The sequence below is a fragment of the Podarcis filfolensis genome (genome assembly GCF_964270895.1).
Source record: "Podarcis filfolensis genome assembly, chromosome: 7".
Classification (NCBI taxonomy): Eukaryota; Metazoa; Chordata; class Lepidosauria; order Squamata; family Lacertidae; genus Podarcis; species Podarcis filfolensis.
In genome coordinates, this window is record NC_139603.1 from 84,754,122 (window position 1) to 84,769,473 (window position 15,352).

At 43.6% G+C, this 15,352-nt stretch overlaps 3 protein-coding genes across 8 annotated transcripts in view; 1 reads left to right on the forward strand and 2 right to left on the reverse strand.

Moving 5' to 3' along the window:
- Window positions 1–6,853, reverse strand: part of TRAPPC9 (trafficking protein particle complex subunit 9) — a 275,302-nt gene extending 268,449 nt beyond the window's left edge. Inside the window, exons 1-2 of one of the 3 annotated variants that reach the window (XR_014549937.1) lie at window positions 6,707–6,846; window positions 3,645–4,245 (exon numbers count right to left, since the gene is read on the reverse strand). Coding sequence is in view for 2 of the 3 variants with exons in the window: in XM_083621886.1 (XP_083478012.1) it covers window positions 3,645–4,228 (584 nt within the window). In the remaining variant the exon portion in view is untranslated. Of the gene's footprint in view, window positions 1–3,644; window positions 4,246–5,759; window positions 5,778–6,706 lie in introns of those variants that run through there. The other 2 variants (XM_083621886.1, XM_083621887.1) reach the window with 2 other exon arrangements.
- A 1,443-nt stretch (window positions 6,854–8,296) lies between these two features.
- CHRAC1 (chromatin accessibility complex subunit 1) lies at window positions 8,297–12,039 on the forward strand. Its single transcript, XM_083622376.1, has 3 exons — window positions 8,297–8,531; window positions 10,529–10,655; window positions 11,243–12,039. The coding sequence occupies exons 1-3, from the start codon at window positions 8,376–8,378 to the stop codon at window positions 11,380–11,382; spliced, it is 423 nt and encodes a 140-aa protein (XP_083478502.1). The 5' UTR covers window positions 8,297–8,375; the 3' UTR covers window positions 11,383–12,039.
- A 1,821-nt stretch (window positions 12,040–13,860) lies between these two features.
- AGO2 (argonaute RISC catalytic component 2) overlaps window positions 13,861–15,352 on the reverse strand; it is a 50,751-nt gene continuing 49,259 nt past the window's right edge. For all 4 annotated transcript variants that reach the window (XM_083621964.1, XM_083621963.1, XM_083621966.1 and 1 more), the window contains one exon: window positions 13,861–15,345. The gene's annotated coding sequence lies outside the window, so the exon portion shown is untranslated. The remainder of the gene's footprint in view (window positions 15,346–15,352) is intronic.

The following is a 15,352-nucleotide window of genomic DNA, read 5'->3' on the forward strand; positions in this document are numbered from 1 at the left end:
ATACATTTGGCACCAGCAGCAGCTACCAGAATACAAGGCACCATCCAACTGTCTAGGGATTGTTTATACCTTAGCCTTAGGGTTTACTCCTTATCCTTTTCTTCTCCTGAAGATATTCCATAAGGCAGCAGAGGTTTAGAATCAGAGCTTTCCTTCGCCTAAATGGGCTACCTTCCTAGGTTGACAAGCCCCATCTGCCCCTCACTTCTGCCCAGGAATAACATACCGTATTTTTCCCTCTATAACACGCATATTTTTTCTCCTAAAAAGGAAGGGGAAATGTCTGTGCGTGTTATTGAGCGAATGTGTGGTCCCTGGAGCCAAATGGCAAAAAAAATCAGGCAAAAATCAAATCGCGCGTCTCGGAGAAGGGAAACCTGAAAAGAGGAAGTGGCTGCTTTCCTGCATTCTGCCTCAGGGTCTTACTGCCCACCCTCCTCTGTTTCCTTGCTGTGTTTGCTCAAACAGAACAAAGAGTAGGGAAAGCCCCTCCCCTCCAGGCAAGCAGAGTGTCATCTCTGTGCTCCGGTGCTGCTGAAAACATGCAGGAGGGAGAGAGAGAGAGAGAGAGAGAGAGAGAGAGAGAGAGAGAGAGAGCTGGCTGGCTTGGGTGGGTAGGTGAGGGAAAACTTTTGCCTTCCTTTCCTCCCTCCCGTTATACCCCTCTCCTGCATTCTTAGCCAGCTGCTTCTCTGCACACCCCTCTCGTGCTCCTTGTCCATTCTGTATTTTTCCTTCCTTCCCCACTTAAAATGTGGTTAAAAAGCATGGATCCACATGGATCCTCAGGATCTTTGCATTGGGTCACCCCAAATTCACCATCAGATCACATAGCATGTCCATGGCTACAGCCTGCCCCCCAAAAATCACACACGCACTGTTGCCTGGGGCTGCAATGGTGCAAAAATGTGGTTAAAAAGCATGGATCCACATGGATCCTCAGGATCTTTGCATTGGGTCACCCCAAATTCACCATCAGATCACATAGCATGTCCATGGCTACAGCCTGCCCCCCCCAAATCACGCACCCACTGTTGCCTGGGGCTGCAATGGTGCAAAAACGTGGTTACAAAACATGGATCCTCAGGATCTTTGCATTGGGTCACCCCAAATTCACCATCAGAGCACATAGCATGTCCATGGCTACAGCCTGCCCCCCCCCAAAATCACACACCCACTGTTGCCTGGGGCTGCAATGGTGCAAAAACGTGGTTACAAAGCATGGATCCACAGGGATTCTCAGGATTTTTGCATTGGGTCACCCCAAATTCACCATCAGATCACATGTCTGTGGCCACAGCATGAAGCACAAAAATGATACATCCACTGTTTCATTCAGAATGTTTTTTCCCTTGTTTTCCTCCTCTAAAAACGATGTGCGTGTTATGGTCAGGTGCGTGTTATCGAGCGAAAAATACGGTAGCTGTCCAGGAGTAGCCTGTGTGGTACCCTTCAGATGTTACAGGACTCCAACTACAATCAGTCACAGTCAGCAAGGCCTGAGTGGTCAAGGATGTTGGAAAAACAGTATCTGAAGGACACAGTGTTGACCATCCCTGCCCTAGGCCATATTCAAAGAGTGAACAATTTGGGATAGGATGGAATGCTAAAGTTACTTCCTGGTTAAATCAGAACTCCTCAATATATGAGCACTTTGACTTAGATTATCAAAATTAATTCGCATAGAGATCTCCCAGAAAAGTGATGAGAACTATAGCAAACAAAACACAAATATTATCTAACAAAGCACGCGAAATATTACACATTGCCAGGGATGCAAGAAGGTGAAACAAGGGGGGCAGGGAGAGACTTTACAATTAAGAGAGCAATCCTATAGCAAGATCTGCCAGGACAAGTGGGTTAGGATCCAGGGGATCTCCAGCTGGGCTATGCAAGCTCACTCTCAGTTCAGCCAAGACCCTGCTGCCTGAGCTAAACCTGATGGATCGTAAACTGGCATAAGGGGGTGCTGTGGGGTTGTGGTGGGATTAGGATGAGAGAGGTGAGACTTGGACTGGATCCTAAGCTTGTTCAGCTGGCTTAACTTACACTGGCTTGCTTTACACCAGCTTGTGTTTGGACTGCTCCCTAAATCAGTGGGACTTACCTCTTAAGTAAAACATCAAAGGACTGGGATGTGAACTTTCACATAAAAAGGTATTTAACTTTTGCAGGATAGTGTCAATGTGACTCAAGTTCACCATGACTAGGGACTGATCAGAGAGACCACCAACTAGAGTGACAACTCATTAGTATTTGAGTACTCATTAGTATTTGAGTACCACAATATCCAGGATATGTCATTGACAACATCTGTTATGAATGGGCAAATAAAAAGATCAACAGCTTCATAATTGTTGTGTGTGAAGTAAACAGCCATAGGGCACTTAAACAAAATACTGCAAGATCATAAATGAAATAAAACTATTGGAAGTAGAGACTTTCAGAGTCATAGACCATCTGCAAGGCAGACTCCTACACTTTCATCATACCCATCAAAATGAGGCAAAATGGAACAATCTTGTTCACATTTACAAAAAAATACTACTCCCTGGTAAATATACCTAGGACTGCAGCCTCAACAGTATGAATGTCCGAGGCTGCAATTTCATGTTCACTTTCTTAGGGATGAGTTCCATTAAACAGAGTGGATTCTATTCGAAGTACACATCCACATAATTAAACTGTTACTTCTGTAGCAGGGAGACTGTATCAGTCATTTGAGGGCAAAAGTGAAAAGCCTAACCACAAAGGAGGGACCAGACCAGTAGGACAGGAGATGCATACTTCTAATACAGTGGTACCTCAGGTTAAGTACTTAATTCGTTCCAGAGGTCCGTACTTAACCTGAAACTGTTCTTAACCTGAAGCACCACTTTAGCTAATGGGGCCTCCTGCTGCTGCTGCGCCGCCAGAGCCCGATTTCTGTTCTCATCCTGAAGCAAAGTTCTTAACCTGAAGCACTATTTCTGGGTTAGCGGAGTCCGTAACCTGAAGCGTATGTAACCTGAGGTACCACTGTATCGCTAAACTGAATGAAGGATCATCCGAAGAGAGCAAGCAGCAATTCACAAGAAAAAGAATGCCCTGTGTGCTCTCTCACATGCAGATGGCAGCACTCTCTAGATGCAGAAATGCATTTTGGACTTGAGTGTTGTGTAAGTCTACAGTACAAGATGATAATCTATAGCATTCCTGTGTATACTCACAAGGAATTACCATACTTAAATGCTGTAAACTATTTTACATAAAATCTTCATTTGAACGAAGTTTTGTCTTAAAAAGTATTTCAGCCATACAAACCTGGGAGAAGGGGGTAACAGGAGTTGTATATTATTATTATTATTATTATTATTATTATTGCTTCCCCCCCAAAAAAAAATTCCCATGGTAGATCTTTTTCCCTCAAATATTCTGCCAGTTTTTTCCCCCAGGCTTACATCTACATCAGAAACAAGTTTATCAAGAATGCTCACAAATGTCAGTTAACAACAGGACCCTGTTACTCATTGTTTTTAAATTGTCAACAAGGCAGCTTTGAGGGACAGGAGCAGTATTTTCCCAGCTATAGCAGGGGATTGGTACCTCTAGCTGGCCAGACAAAAGACATAAATTTTAGATCTGCATTTTGTGAAGGTACTTACCTACTATCTGTATCCAGGCCTACAAAATCCTTTTTTTCAAAAGGAACACAGAGAAGTGGGATCTTATCTCCAGACTTATCTGTGGCTCTGTCAAGACGTTTGGATTCTAATACAATGAAGAGAGATTCAATGAAGTCTTCTATCCTCTTTTCTACATTTTCACATTCATCATAACTAGGATAAAATGCCACATCTGTACGAGGTTGCTCTGCAATTTCTCCTTGAAGCCCGAAGACAAATAGCCGAGAATCATAAAGTGTGGAGCCATATATTTCCTTCTGAAGGTGGAATTTTTCAAAGGTCTGGGGCCAGTCTTTTGCAGAGGAGCAGTCTGTGATGGTTATGAGTCCCACCACTTTGCGGTGCGTCTGAAAATCCCCCCATTCATTGTTTTCCGGTGGGTAATGATGTCTATAGCGGATGTAAAGGATGCGCTGAGAGTCGCGTACGTTTATCTGACTCACGGTTGAAATCCGCTTGTAGATCTTAAAAAAGCTCTCTTCAGGGACAATCCCAACTGGCTGGACCACAACTAGTAGAGTCTGATGGTCTTCTGCACACTGCATGTAGTCAGGGACACTCATTTTGCATCACCCGTATACTAATGAAACAAACAAACAAAAAAATCCTGTTAAATTGTTTCGGGAGTACCCATCATTTTAGAAGTTACAAATAGATTAAGGATTAGCTCTATTCTTCAAATTCATTGTCAACTTCAGCTTTATTAAGCAAGTTATCAGATCCTGAGTTGGCTATCACACATCACGGTGTGTTAATCTTTATTTATTCATTTATATCCCACCTTTTCTCCAAAAAGCTCAAGGTGACATAAATGTTTCTCCCCTGTCCTCATTTAATCCCCACAGTAGCCCTGAGATAGGTTAGGCTGAAAGGCAGGATTTGAACTGAGTGGGGATTTGAACCCTGGTCTCACAGGTCCTAGTTCAACACGCAAGCCACTACACAACACTGGCTCCCAAACATAAATTTCTCACAGAATGCTTTACTGCTTGTATAGAATGTTCAGATGTAGAAAGACACAGAATGTTCTATATACATAGAAAGCCAGGAGCAGTCCCCAGGGTTAAGAAACTGCTGAGGCAAATTTTGGGAGCCCTATAACTGGGAATATCTTAAATAAAGGAGCTTCTTAAATAAATGGCAACCCAGCCAGATGGATGGGGCATTAATAATAATAATAATAATAATAATAATAATAATAATACTGTGTCCAGTCTGCAGCAAGGAGAAAAGTGGTGAGAGGAGACACCCGAGTCTCTACTCCAGGATTTCCCCAGCTGTTTTCAGACTACAACTCCCATCATCCCTCATCACTGGTCCTGTCTAGCTAGGGAAGATGGGAGTTGTGGTCCAAAAACAGCTGGGGACCCAAGTTTGGGGAAACCTTGCTCTACGCCAGGCTTCCTCAAATTCGGCCCTCCAGATGTTTTGAGACTACAGTTCCCATCATCCCTCACCACTGGTCCTGTCCAGCTAGGGATGAGGGGAGTTGTTGGCCAAAAACATCTGGAGGGCAGAGTTTGAGGAAGCCTGTGCTACACTAACCTAGAGGGAATTTTGACTTGTCACCCAGGATAGAAGGAAAAGCTGCACCCGCTGAAAATTCCCTCACTGACCCTGAGGTTTTTCTTTAGGGAGGAGTGGGGTACATAGCTGTCAACTTTCAGATTTGAAAATAAGGGATCAGCAGCCTCGAAAATAAGGGATCAGCAGCCTCACCTGTCCCGGGGACAGTCTATGGGATATCTAACAATCCGGGATAGCAGCGGGAAGCGGCGCTGGAATAAGGGAATTTCTAGCAAAAAAGGGAAGGTTGACAGCTATGGCACTGGGTTGGGGAAGGGTACCTAAAACCACTGCAAGGCAAAGCTGGGAAGGGCCCCCAGGGGGTCATCTAGTCCAACCCCCCGCCTCCTAGCAGTGAGGGGGGAAAATCCTCTTCCTCCTGTGTGGGGAGAGGAGGGCGTGGGACGGTGAAGGAGAGAAAGCAAGCCCCAGCCAGACATGAACGTTTATATATATATGAAAGGATTACAGTATTATTAGTTTTATGACATTAACAAAACAATAACAACAATTTGTAATTATAACAGCCTCAGAGGTGCACGATAGGGATGATGGGAGCTGGGGACCCAAGTTTGGGGAAACCTTGCTCTACACCAGGCTTCCTCAAATTCGGCCCTCCAGATGTTTTGAGACTACAGTTCCCATCATCCCTGACCACTGGTCCTGCTAGATAGGGATCATGGGAGTTGTAGTCCCAAAACATCTGGAGGGCAGAGTTTGAGCGTTTAACCTAGGGAATTTTGACTTGCCACCCAGGATAGAAGGAAAAGCTGCACCTGCTGAAAATTCCCTCACTGACCCTGGGGGTTTTTTCTTTAGGGAGGGGTGGGGTGGGGAAGGACACCTAAAACCACCGGAAGGCAAAGCTGGGAAGGGTCCCCAGGGGGTCATCTAGTCCAACCCCCCCCCCGCCTCCTAGAAATGAAAAAAAAAAAATCCTCTTCCTCCTGTTTGGGGAGAGGAGGGCATGGGGCGGTGAAGGAGACAAAGCAAGCCCCAGCCAAACATGAACGTGTGTGTATATATATATATATATATATAATAATAATTTATTATTTGTACCCCGCCCATCTGGCTGGGTTCCCCAGCCACTCTGGGCGACTTCCACAGAGACCAAAAATACACTAAAATGTCACACATTAAATATATATATATATATATATATATATATATATATACATATATATATATATATATATACATATATATATATATATATATATATATATATGAAAGGATTACAGCATTATTAGTTTTATGACATTAGCTAAATAATAACAAAAATTCGTAATTATAACTGCCTCCAAGGTGCACGATAGAGGGACACACGGAAAGGAAGGGGAAGCTGAGGTAAAATATCTGTGTGTCAGGGAGAGGGGGGAGGTGAAAGTTTGTGAGGCGAAAGCGGCCCCTCCCCCTCCTCTCCCCCTCCCCCACCGCGATAAAGGGAGGGGGGCTCCGGCTCACTCACTCACTCAGCCGGGGCGACGCAATAGCTCCGCCTCCTCTCGGCCTCTTCCTCAGCGCGCGCGCCCCACAGGCAGAAGGGAGCGGAACTCGCCGGCGCGGGGAGGGAGGGCCTTGACTGCGCAGCCGCCCCGCCGCCGAGACGAAGTACGCACGCGCAGGAGTCCCCACGCGAGAGTTGGTCCCGCCCCTCCATATGGAGTAAGGACACGGGACTACAACTCCCGTCATGCCCGGCTATTGGTCACGCAGGCTGAGGGCTGGTGGGAGTTGGAGTCGCCCGGCGACTTGTAAAGGGCAGGCCCTCTCCCCGCCCCATTGCTGACTTAAAGAGGAAACACTCTGCAAATCGATTGTTACTGTTTCGGTTGCTTTGGGGCGAGATAAAGCGACGGACAAGTAGTAGTAGTACAGGAGTAATAATAATAATAATAATCATAATAGTTATTTCCAAGCGACGGTTACTTCAGACATGCCAAAGTATTATTATTAGTTGTTGTTGTTTAGTCATTTAATTGTGTCTGACTCTTCGTGACCCCCTGGACCAGAGCATGCCAGGCACTCCTGTCTTCCACTGCCTCCCGCAGTTTGGTCAAACTCATGTTAGTAGCTTCGAGAACACTGTCCCACCATCTCGTCCTCTGTCGTCCCCTTCTCCTTGTGCCCTCCATCTCTCCCAACATCAGGGTCTTTTCCAGGGAGTCTTTTCCAGGGTCTTTTCCAGGGAGTCTTCTCTTCTCATGAGGTGGCCAAAGTATTGGAGCCTCTGCTTCTGGATCTGTCCTTCCAGTGAGCACTCAGGGCTGATTTCCTTCAGAATGGAGAGGTTTGATCTTCTTGCAGTCCATGAGACTCTCAAGAGTCTCCTCCAGCACCATAATCCAAAAGCATCAATTCTTCGGCAATCAGCCTTCTTTATGGTCCAGCTCTCACTTCCATACATCACTACTGGGAAAACCATGGCTTTAACTATACAGACCTTTGTTGGCAAGGTGATGTCTCTGCTTTTTAAGATGCTGTCTAGGTTTGTTACTTTTTGGGTTGCTTTGGGGCAAGATAAAGCGACGGACAAGTAGTAGTGGCAGTAATAATAATAATAATAATAATAATAGTTGTTTCCAAGCGACGGTTACTTCAGACATGCCAAAGTATTATTATTAGTAATATTGGTTTTATTATTTTATGTTTATAAGGCGGTTGGTTAGTGTGGGGCTAACGCCAAGATCGTGTATTCGATCCCTATAAGGGATATTCCTGCGTTGTAGGGGGTTAGACTAGATGACCCTGGGGGGGAGGGGCTTCGACCTCTACAATTCCATGCTTCTCTATTTATTTATACTCCGCCTTCTCCCCAGAGTGGATTCCAGGGGGCGAATGTACTGTACTGACAAAGATTCTGCGCGGGAATAATGCGTATCAGGTTGCGCTTAAGGTCGCTGTCGAGTGATGTCACAGATACGCCTTGCGGGACTTGTAGTCTTTCGTAACGAGGGGCTGCTCGCTACGCGTTTGGGCTCGGAGAGAGGGAGGCGGGCTCGTGGCCGCAGTGCACTGTGGGAAAGGTAGTTCCGAACTCCCGGCGACGCCGCAGCCAGAGCGGAGACGAGAACTACAAATCCCAGGGGAGGAGGCGAGGCTTCCGGCGGAGGCCGCGCGGTTGTGGGAGGGAGATGGAAGATGGCGTCGCGGGTGAGTGGAATCGGCGGTAGCGGCGGCGGCGAAGAAAACCGTCTGGTGTCGCTGCCGTTGTCTCGCATCCGGGTGATCATGAAGAGCTCGCCTGAGGTCTCCAGCATCAACCCGGACGCCATTTTCCTCACGGCGAAGGCCACGGTAGGGCCCCGGCAGGGACGCTTCTGAGGGGAATGCGAAGGCCGCGAGGGAGACGCGGGCGGGAGACTGCGCTTGATTGAGGCAGCTCCGACGGTGGCAGCGGCTCTGCTGTGGAGACCAAGCTCCTGGGAAGGTGGGGTGGGTTTTCTGAGAAAGAGACACATACATACATACATACATACATATGTGTGTGTACAGTGGTACCTCAGGTTACATATTCTTCAGGTTACAGACTCCGCTAACCCAGAAATAGTGCTTCAGGTTAAGAACTTTGCTTCAGGATGAGAACAGAAATCGTGCTTCAGGGCGCAGCGGCAGCAGGAGGCCCCATTAGCTAAAGTGGTGCTTCAGGTTTTTCAGGTTAAGAACGGACCTCCAGAACGAATTAAGTACTTAACCCGAGGTACCACTGTATTCTGTTCAGTCCTACCTCGCAAGGTTGTTGTGAGGAAAGATGGGGACCCCGGGGAGTTTTCACGTCTCCCGCCTCGAGCTTGACTCATTAACTTACTCTCTTTCTATGCAAAGTGGCTCCAGAGCAACAATGACATACAGTAATAGAGCATCACAACTACAGCATGAATTATATAGAATCATCTAAATCAGCAGCAGATCAAGCGCATTCTATAAAATGCTAGTAACCAAACAACTTTTTTAAGAAAAGAAAGAAAAGCTAAACAGCACAATTACAGCAAATGTCAACTTTGGAACTCCCTGCTTAGGGAAACCAAACTCACTAGCTCCTTGCTGCCCTTCTGCCAGCAGTTGAAGGCATTCTTGTTCCAACAGGCTCTTGGGAACTGACTGCATTTGATGCCTTGCTGGGGTTTTTTGTAATTATTTTTAGGGTTTTAAGAAATCTATGTATGTATGTTTTAATTGTCAATGATTGTTGCTTTTCTGTGTTTATAGCTGTTACTTTTATCTGTAAGGCAGGGGGAAAGGCAGGGTATAGCTAAATATGTCTTATTTGGCGATCACTCGTAGCCGAGTAAGATTGTCTTCCATAAACACGGTTTTTGGTTTCCTAATTGAATAAATTTTATTAGTATTTTCACACAACACGAAAAATATCGAAAAATAACAATACACAACACACAAAAACCAACATTCAAAAACTAAAAAAGTAACTAAAAAAAACACACAAAACAAATCCATATCTTACAAGTTAATAATATATATTATATAATATAAACACGGTTTTAACAATGAGTCCGTAAGTGACTGTGGAGGCCAATTCTGGATCCACACGTCCTTCCACAGTGGGGACGTTGGTTTCCGGGTGGGAGTTGATCATGGTGAGGGTTTGCCAAGCATTCCTTCCTCTTAGCACGTTTCTCCCTTGCGTCCTGAGTTCGAGTGTCAAGCCCATGACACCTTTGGTAAAGGCCATTCTCCAACTAGAGCGCTCGCAGGCCAGTGTTTCCCAGTTGTCAGGGTTTATACTGTACTACATTTTTTTAGATTTGTTTTGAGACAGTCTTTAAACCTCTTTTGTTGACCACCAGCATTACGCTTTCCATTTTTAAGTTTGGAATAGAGTAGTTGCTTTGAAAGACGAGTAGCAGTAGGGACAAAAATGAAGAAAAAAAGTGTAGCTTAGATTCCCAGCCCATGATCAGCCTACTTTTGGACATATTTTGTATTGCATCATGGATATATATTGATTGATGAAATCAATTGTGTGCCACTTTTCCTCCAAGGAACTCGGGGGGGGGGCATGGACGGTTTTTCTCCTCCCAATTTTCTCCTCGCAGCAACCCTGAGAGATAAGTTAATCTGAGAGTGACTGACTGCCCCAGGGTCACTGAGTGAGCTTCATGACTGGGGAGAGGTTTGAATGCTGGTCCCCCAGCACTCTAACCACTGCACCATGATACCTCTCATGATACCACTCCTCTGTGGTTCCAGGAGGATGATTGATGTAATTACAGTAAAATAGTGTATGCTGAATAATATATACCTGTCTCATTGGCATACTATATTCTTATCCTTAGGAGCTGTTTGTCCAGTATTTAGCCGTGCATTCCTACAAGCATGGCCAGGGAAAGAACAAAACATCATTAACTTACAGTGACTTGTCCCATACAGCAGAGAACTATGATACATTTCAGTTTCTTGCAGGTAGGTCTTTACTCTTATTGGTCATGTAATTGTTGCAGATTTTTGAGTCCCCAATGGCGAAGTTGGTTCTGTTAAGACTACAAACTACCTTAAAAAGTCTCCTGGAACTGTTTTCCACTGATACAAAGGAGGTGGCAAAGAAGGTTGTCTTTGCCATCACCACTTGGTAGGCTCGATGTTAAGCTCTAACTCGTGTTTGGTCCAATTCGGAATGGGTTTTTTGCCACTGGTGCTCTAGCCATCTCAGCAATTGTTTCATCGCTGAATGAGAGAAACATGAGAGTTATGGATGATGGGCAGAGAGAATGACTAGGATACAGATTTCCTGTTCAAACCCATTCTAGTTTCTAAGTCTTCACGAGTCACCTCCTTATTTACCAAGTGCTCTTGGACAATCATAGCAGTGAAAATCTTTTTTATTTTATTTATTTATTTATTTATTTTGAAGATTTTTGTAGATGTAAAAGTCTGCGTTGGGTATGTGGTTCCATTGTGAACCTTACATTGGGCCAGACCTTTCCTTACTTACTTTGTAGCACCTGTAAGAGTGCTTCTGTAATCATTTAATGAAGGTACCCTTCTTCCAGATATCCTGCCAAAGAAGATCTTGGCTAGCAAATATCTAAAAATGCTTAAGAGAGAAAAAGAGGGAGGAGAGGAGGAAGAGGAGGAAGAGGAGGCAGAAGAGGAAGAGGATGAAGAAAGTGACAAGGAAGACGCATCTTGAGGGTGACAAATGACTAGACTTACAGCACATCCTTGTTACACATTAACTTGTGTTCAAGTAAAGTCCTGTTATCTCTGCATTGGTTGAAAATTGAACAACTGGATTGCCAGTTTGTTTTACAATATATGCAAGAGCCATAAGTGTGGGACTGAACTTGTGAACACATTTTTATTTTTATTTTATATTATTTACAGCTCTTTGTTAAAAGCTTACCAACTACGTGTCAAATATTCTTATCTTGTGGATACTGTCTTTCCAATACAGAGTTTTCTTCCTCTGCCCACATTGGGCAGCTCAGCAGTGACAATGGACCTCCTAATAGGGAACAATTCATTTAACAGCTTCATAGAAACCAAACATAATGCAGAATGTCCAGCCTAGTTGGGAACAAATGGGGAAACTCTTTTCATGTTTTGGGTTTTTTTTTTAATTACTACTTGCAGTGATGTTATGCATATTGTTAATAGGGGGGCGGGAATCTGCTCTGCCTTATGTTAATATGTATATTTTGAAAGGATGTTAAATATAGAAGTAGCATTTCCACAGCAGGGGACTCTTTCCCATTTTGAGTTAGAGATGTACTTTATTCTTTAAACAGTGGCAACATTTGTAGAATACATGTTCTAATGAATGTTTTATAAAAATGAATTCAGAAGATTTTTGTATAAGCACTTTTCCTTTGAAACTTGAACCTGTTCAGGGATTCGGCCAAAGGCTTAGTGAAGGCTGTTTTGTGTGTCTGCGTGATGTAAAACTTAATTGAAGTGGGATAATAGCTGATCATTCCAAGGCAGGGAGAGTACTAAAATGTGATTTTTGATCCATTTACACTACGTACTAGGCCACCCATCCTCTTGCACCAACTCTGTAGTTGCTTCCATCAACATGTTGAATGATAAGAGATGCTTTGTTTGAAATTGCTTGAAAGGTTTAGTGCTAAATTTAGTGCCAGAATGCGGCAGCTAGACTGGTGACTGGGGGCGGCCGCCGAGACCACATAACACCAGTCTTGAAAGACCTACATTGGCTCCCAGTACGTTTCCGAGCACAATTCAAAGTGCTGGTGTTGACCTTTAAAGCCCTAAACGGCCTCGGCCCAGTATACCTGAAGGAGCGTCTCCATCCCCATCGTTCTGCCCGGATGCTGAGGTCCAGCGCCGAGGGCCTTCTGGCGGTTCCCTCATTGCGAGAAGCAAAGCTACAGGGAACCAGGCAGAGGGCCTTCTCGGTAGTGGCGCCTGCCCTGTGGAACGCCCTCCCATCGGATGTCAAAGCGATAAATAACTACCTGACATTCAGAAGACATCTTAAGGCAGCCCTGTTCAGGGAAGTTTTTAATCTGTGATATTTTAGTGTATTTTTGGTTTTCTATGGAAGCCGCCCAGAGTGGCTGGGGAAACCCAGCCAGATGGGCGGGGTACAAATAATAAATTATTATTATTATTATTATTATTAAATGCTTATATAGCCAGCTCATCCACAGGAAAAGAAATTCCTTCCTTGGTCTTTACCTTTTCACAAAAAAATGAAGCACTTACTAAAGCCTTTGCTTCATCAGCTTCTATTCTGTGATGACCCACATGGCAGAACCTTCCCTGCTACTCAAGGGCAGGTGCTATCTCAGGGGTGCCTGCATGTGCTCTGAAAGCCACTGGAGGTTGAGTGGTTCCAGACCATCAAAGGTTTTTAAAAAGTCACATTGGGATTAGAGGTTTGCAATATTGATATTACATTATACCCACCCTTCAAATTCTCCTGCTCCACTGTCAATTAACCCTCTGAAGTTCTTAAAATATGGGTAGGTTTATATGCCCCTACCGGTTGGTTTGGTAATGGCATACCTACCAGAGCCCTTTCTACAGTGGAACTAAAACTGTAATTCTCCATCTGCTGCAATCCTGAATGAGTTTCTGGACATTTAGAAGTACTCATGCAGAGGACACAAAGCTTAGCTCAGTCTTCCCCCATGATGTGAGAGAGAGTTTGAACAATATACTGATTAAAATACAAGTGCAGTACACAGCAGGTACACTATTGCTCCTGTATCAGTGGCTGCAAGCTCTACCCTCTGAAGCAAACCTGGGAGTTATAAATACTATACAGCCATAACATCCTGTGTTTGATAAAGCACCTTGGTCATGTGATGTGTGAGCAAAACAGCATCTATTAAATTGCAGAGATAGCCAGTCATTTTTCTCCTAGGTTCCATGGAAACTGAGCTAATAAGGAAATAGTTTATTCTTATGCACACAATACCAGAATGGTTAAGAACAATCAGTTGGTCTGAAAGACAAATGTTCAAATTGTTTCCCAGCAATGAAGTTTGCTATGTGACCTTGGACTATCATGCAGCCTACCTTACTTTATAGGATCAATGATAAAAACTGCCCAGAATGTGTGCATCCACATTCCCGCCCTGTAAAAAATGTATTAATTGCACCATGCACTTGAAACCCATGCATAATAGAAAATGGTACATTTGAACTTGTAAATATGAGTAATTTATTGACATACTATGAGGCAGAAACAAAATCGACACCATACAAAATAACTTTATAAAATATCATTCACATCATATTTCATCAAGATTTACAGCATTTTGAGCTTGTTACATGTCTTATGGTATGGAGGTAATAAAAAAAACACTACACTAAATCTTTAGTATTAGTTTATAATATATATACACACACACATACACAAGAAACCAAAACAAAAGTAAAAGGTTAGTTTGTCATGAGTTTATTGCATAAGTAGTGCAAAGTATTTTACTAGCAAGCTGTAAAACAAACATGGAAAGAGGAACCACCTAAGTTTAAAAACAGGACAATAAATGTTGAATTTCACAGTCTTCTGAAGCTTCCTTCAAGAGTTTCTCTCCCTGCGTTCTACTCCCAAACACAACTCCCTCTGTGTTATAATGCATTTGGGGAATTAAAACTACCAAGTTATTCTGAAGGAAATTAGATCTAAAGGGCATATGTTGCTTGAAATCACCTGTTTGCAAACTCAGGGTGGCGTCCAACTAAACAGTTTGGCTAGCGCAAGGACATTTACTGCACAGTGGAATATTCCCATATTCAAGCCTCTGGAGCAGATTTAGGGGGTGAGAGGCAGGGAATTTCCACTGTACAGCTAAAATCCTTGTGCTAGCCAAACTGTTTAGCGGGATCCTGCCCTCAGTTTCCAATGGGGGGTGTTTTGGAGTAGCAGTGTGGCTCAGCTGTCCAGTTAGGTTATCCTAACTGATTTGTTAGCTTATTCCTTAATCAATATATAATTATTACAAGTACATGATTGCTTTTTTCCAGTTGGAAAGCAGCAAACGACACCACTCCCCATCTCGATGTTCAATGATTACAAAGCAAGCATACAAACCAAGAGAGAACATATATTGTCTGTTTTACAAGCTTAAGTTTCCTTTTTCTCAAAACCTACTTCGTAAAGTCACTACATCCTCTACTGAACAATGCAGGGCAGACTGGATAACAACTACTGAACTAACACCAGTAAAGGGTAAGAATGTCTAACTAAGTGAAGAGAGACAAACTCTCTCAGTTCTTCGGGGATCCAACAAATACAAATTAAAAGCCAGGTAGCCTTTTAACAATATATTAAAACTAATGAAAGCCAAACAAAATGCTCAGTGAAATAAAAGGAACAAAATGCAGCATATTCAGGCTCTTGTTTCAATCGTGAGGTACCTGTAAGTCTTATATTCTGCCCAAGTAATATGGTACATTAAAAACATTTTAAAATTCTTAACCATAAGCCAATTTACAGGACACTATTACTGAGAAAGTGCAACAATGCTGATCACTTATATGCAGCATATTAAAAGGTTGGTTACTCTTTTATAAAATATAGCTTTACTTATAGACCCGTTGGGGCAGTTTTGTAACATACACTTTTTTTCCTGTTGATTGAGTCTCTGCAGCAAAAAGAAAAAAAAAGAAGGAAAAACACCTCCTTT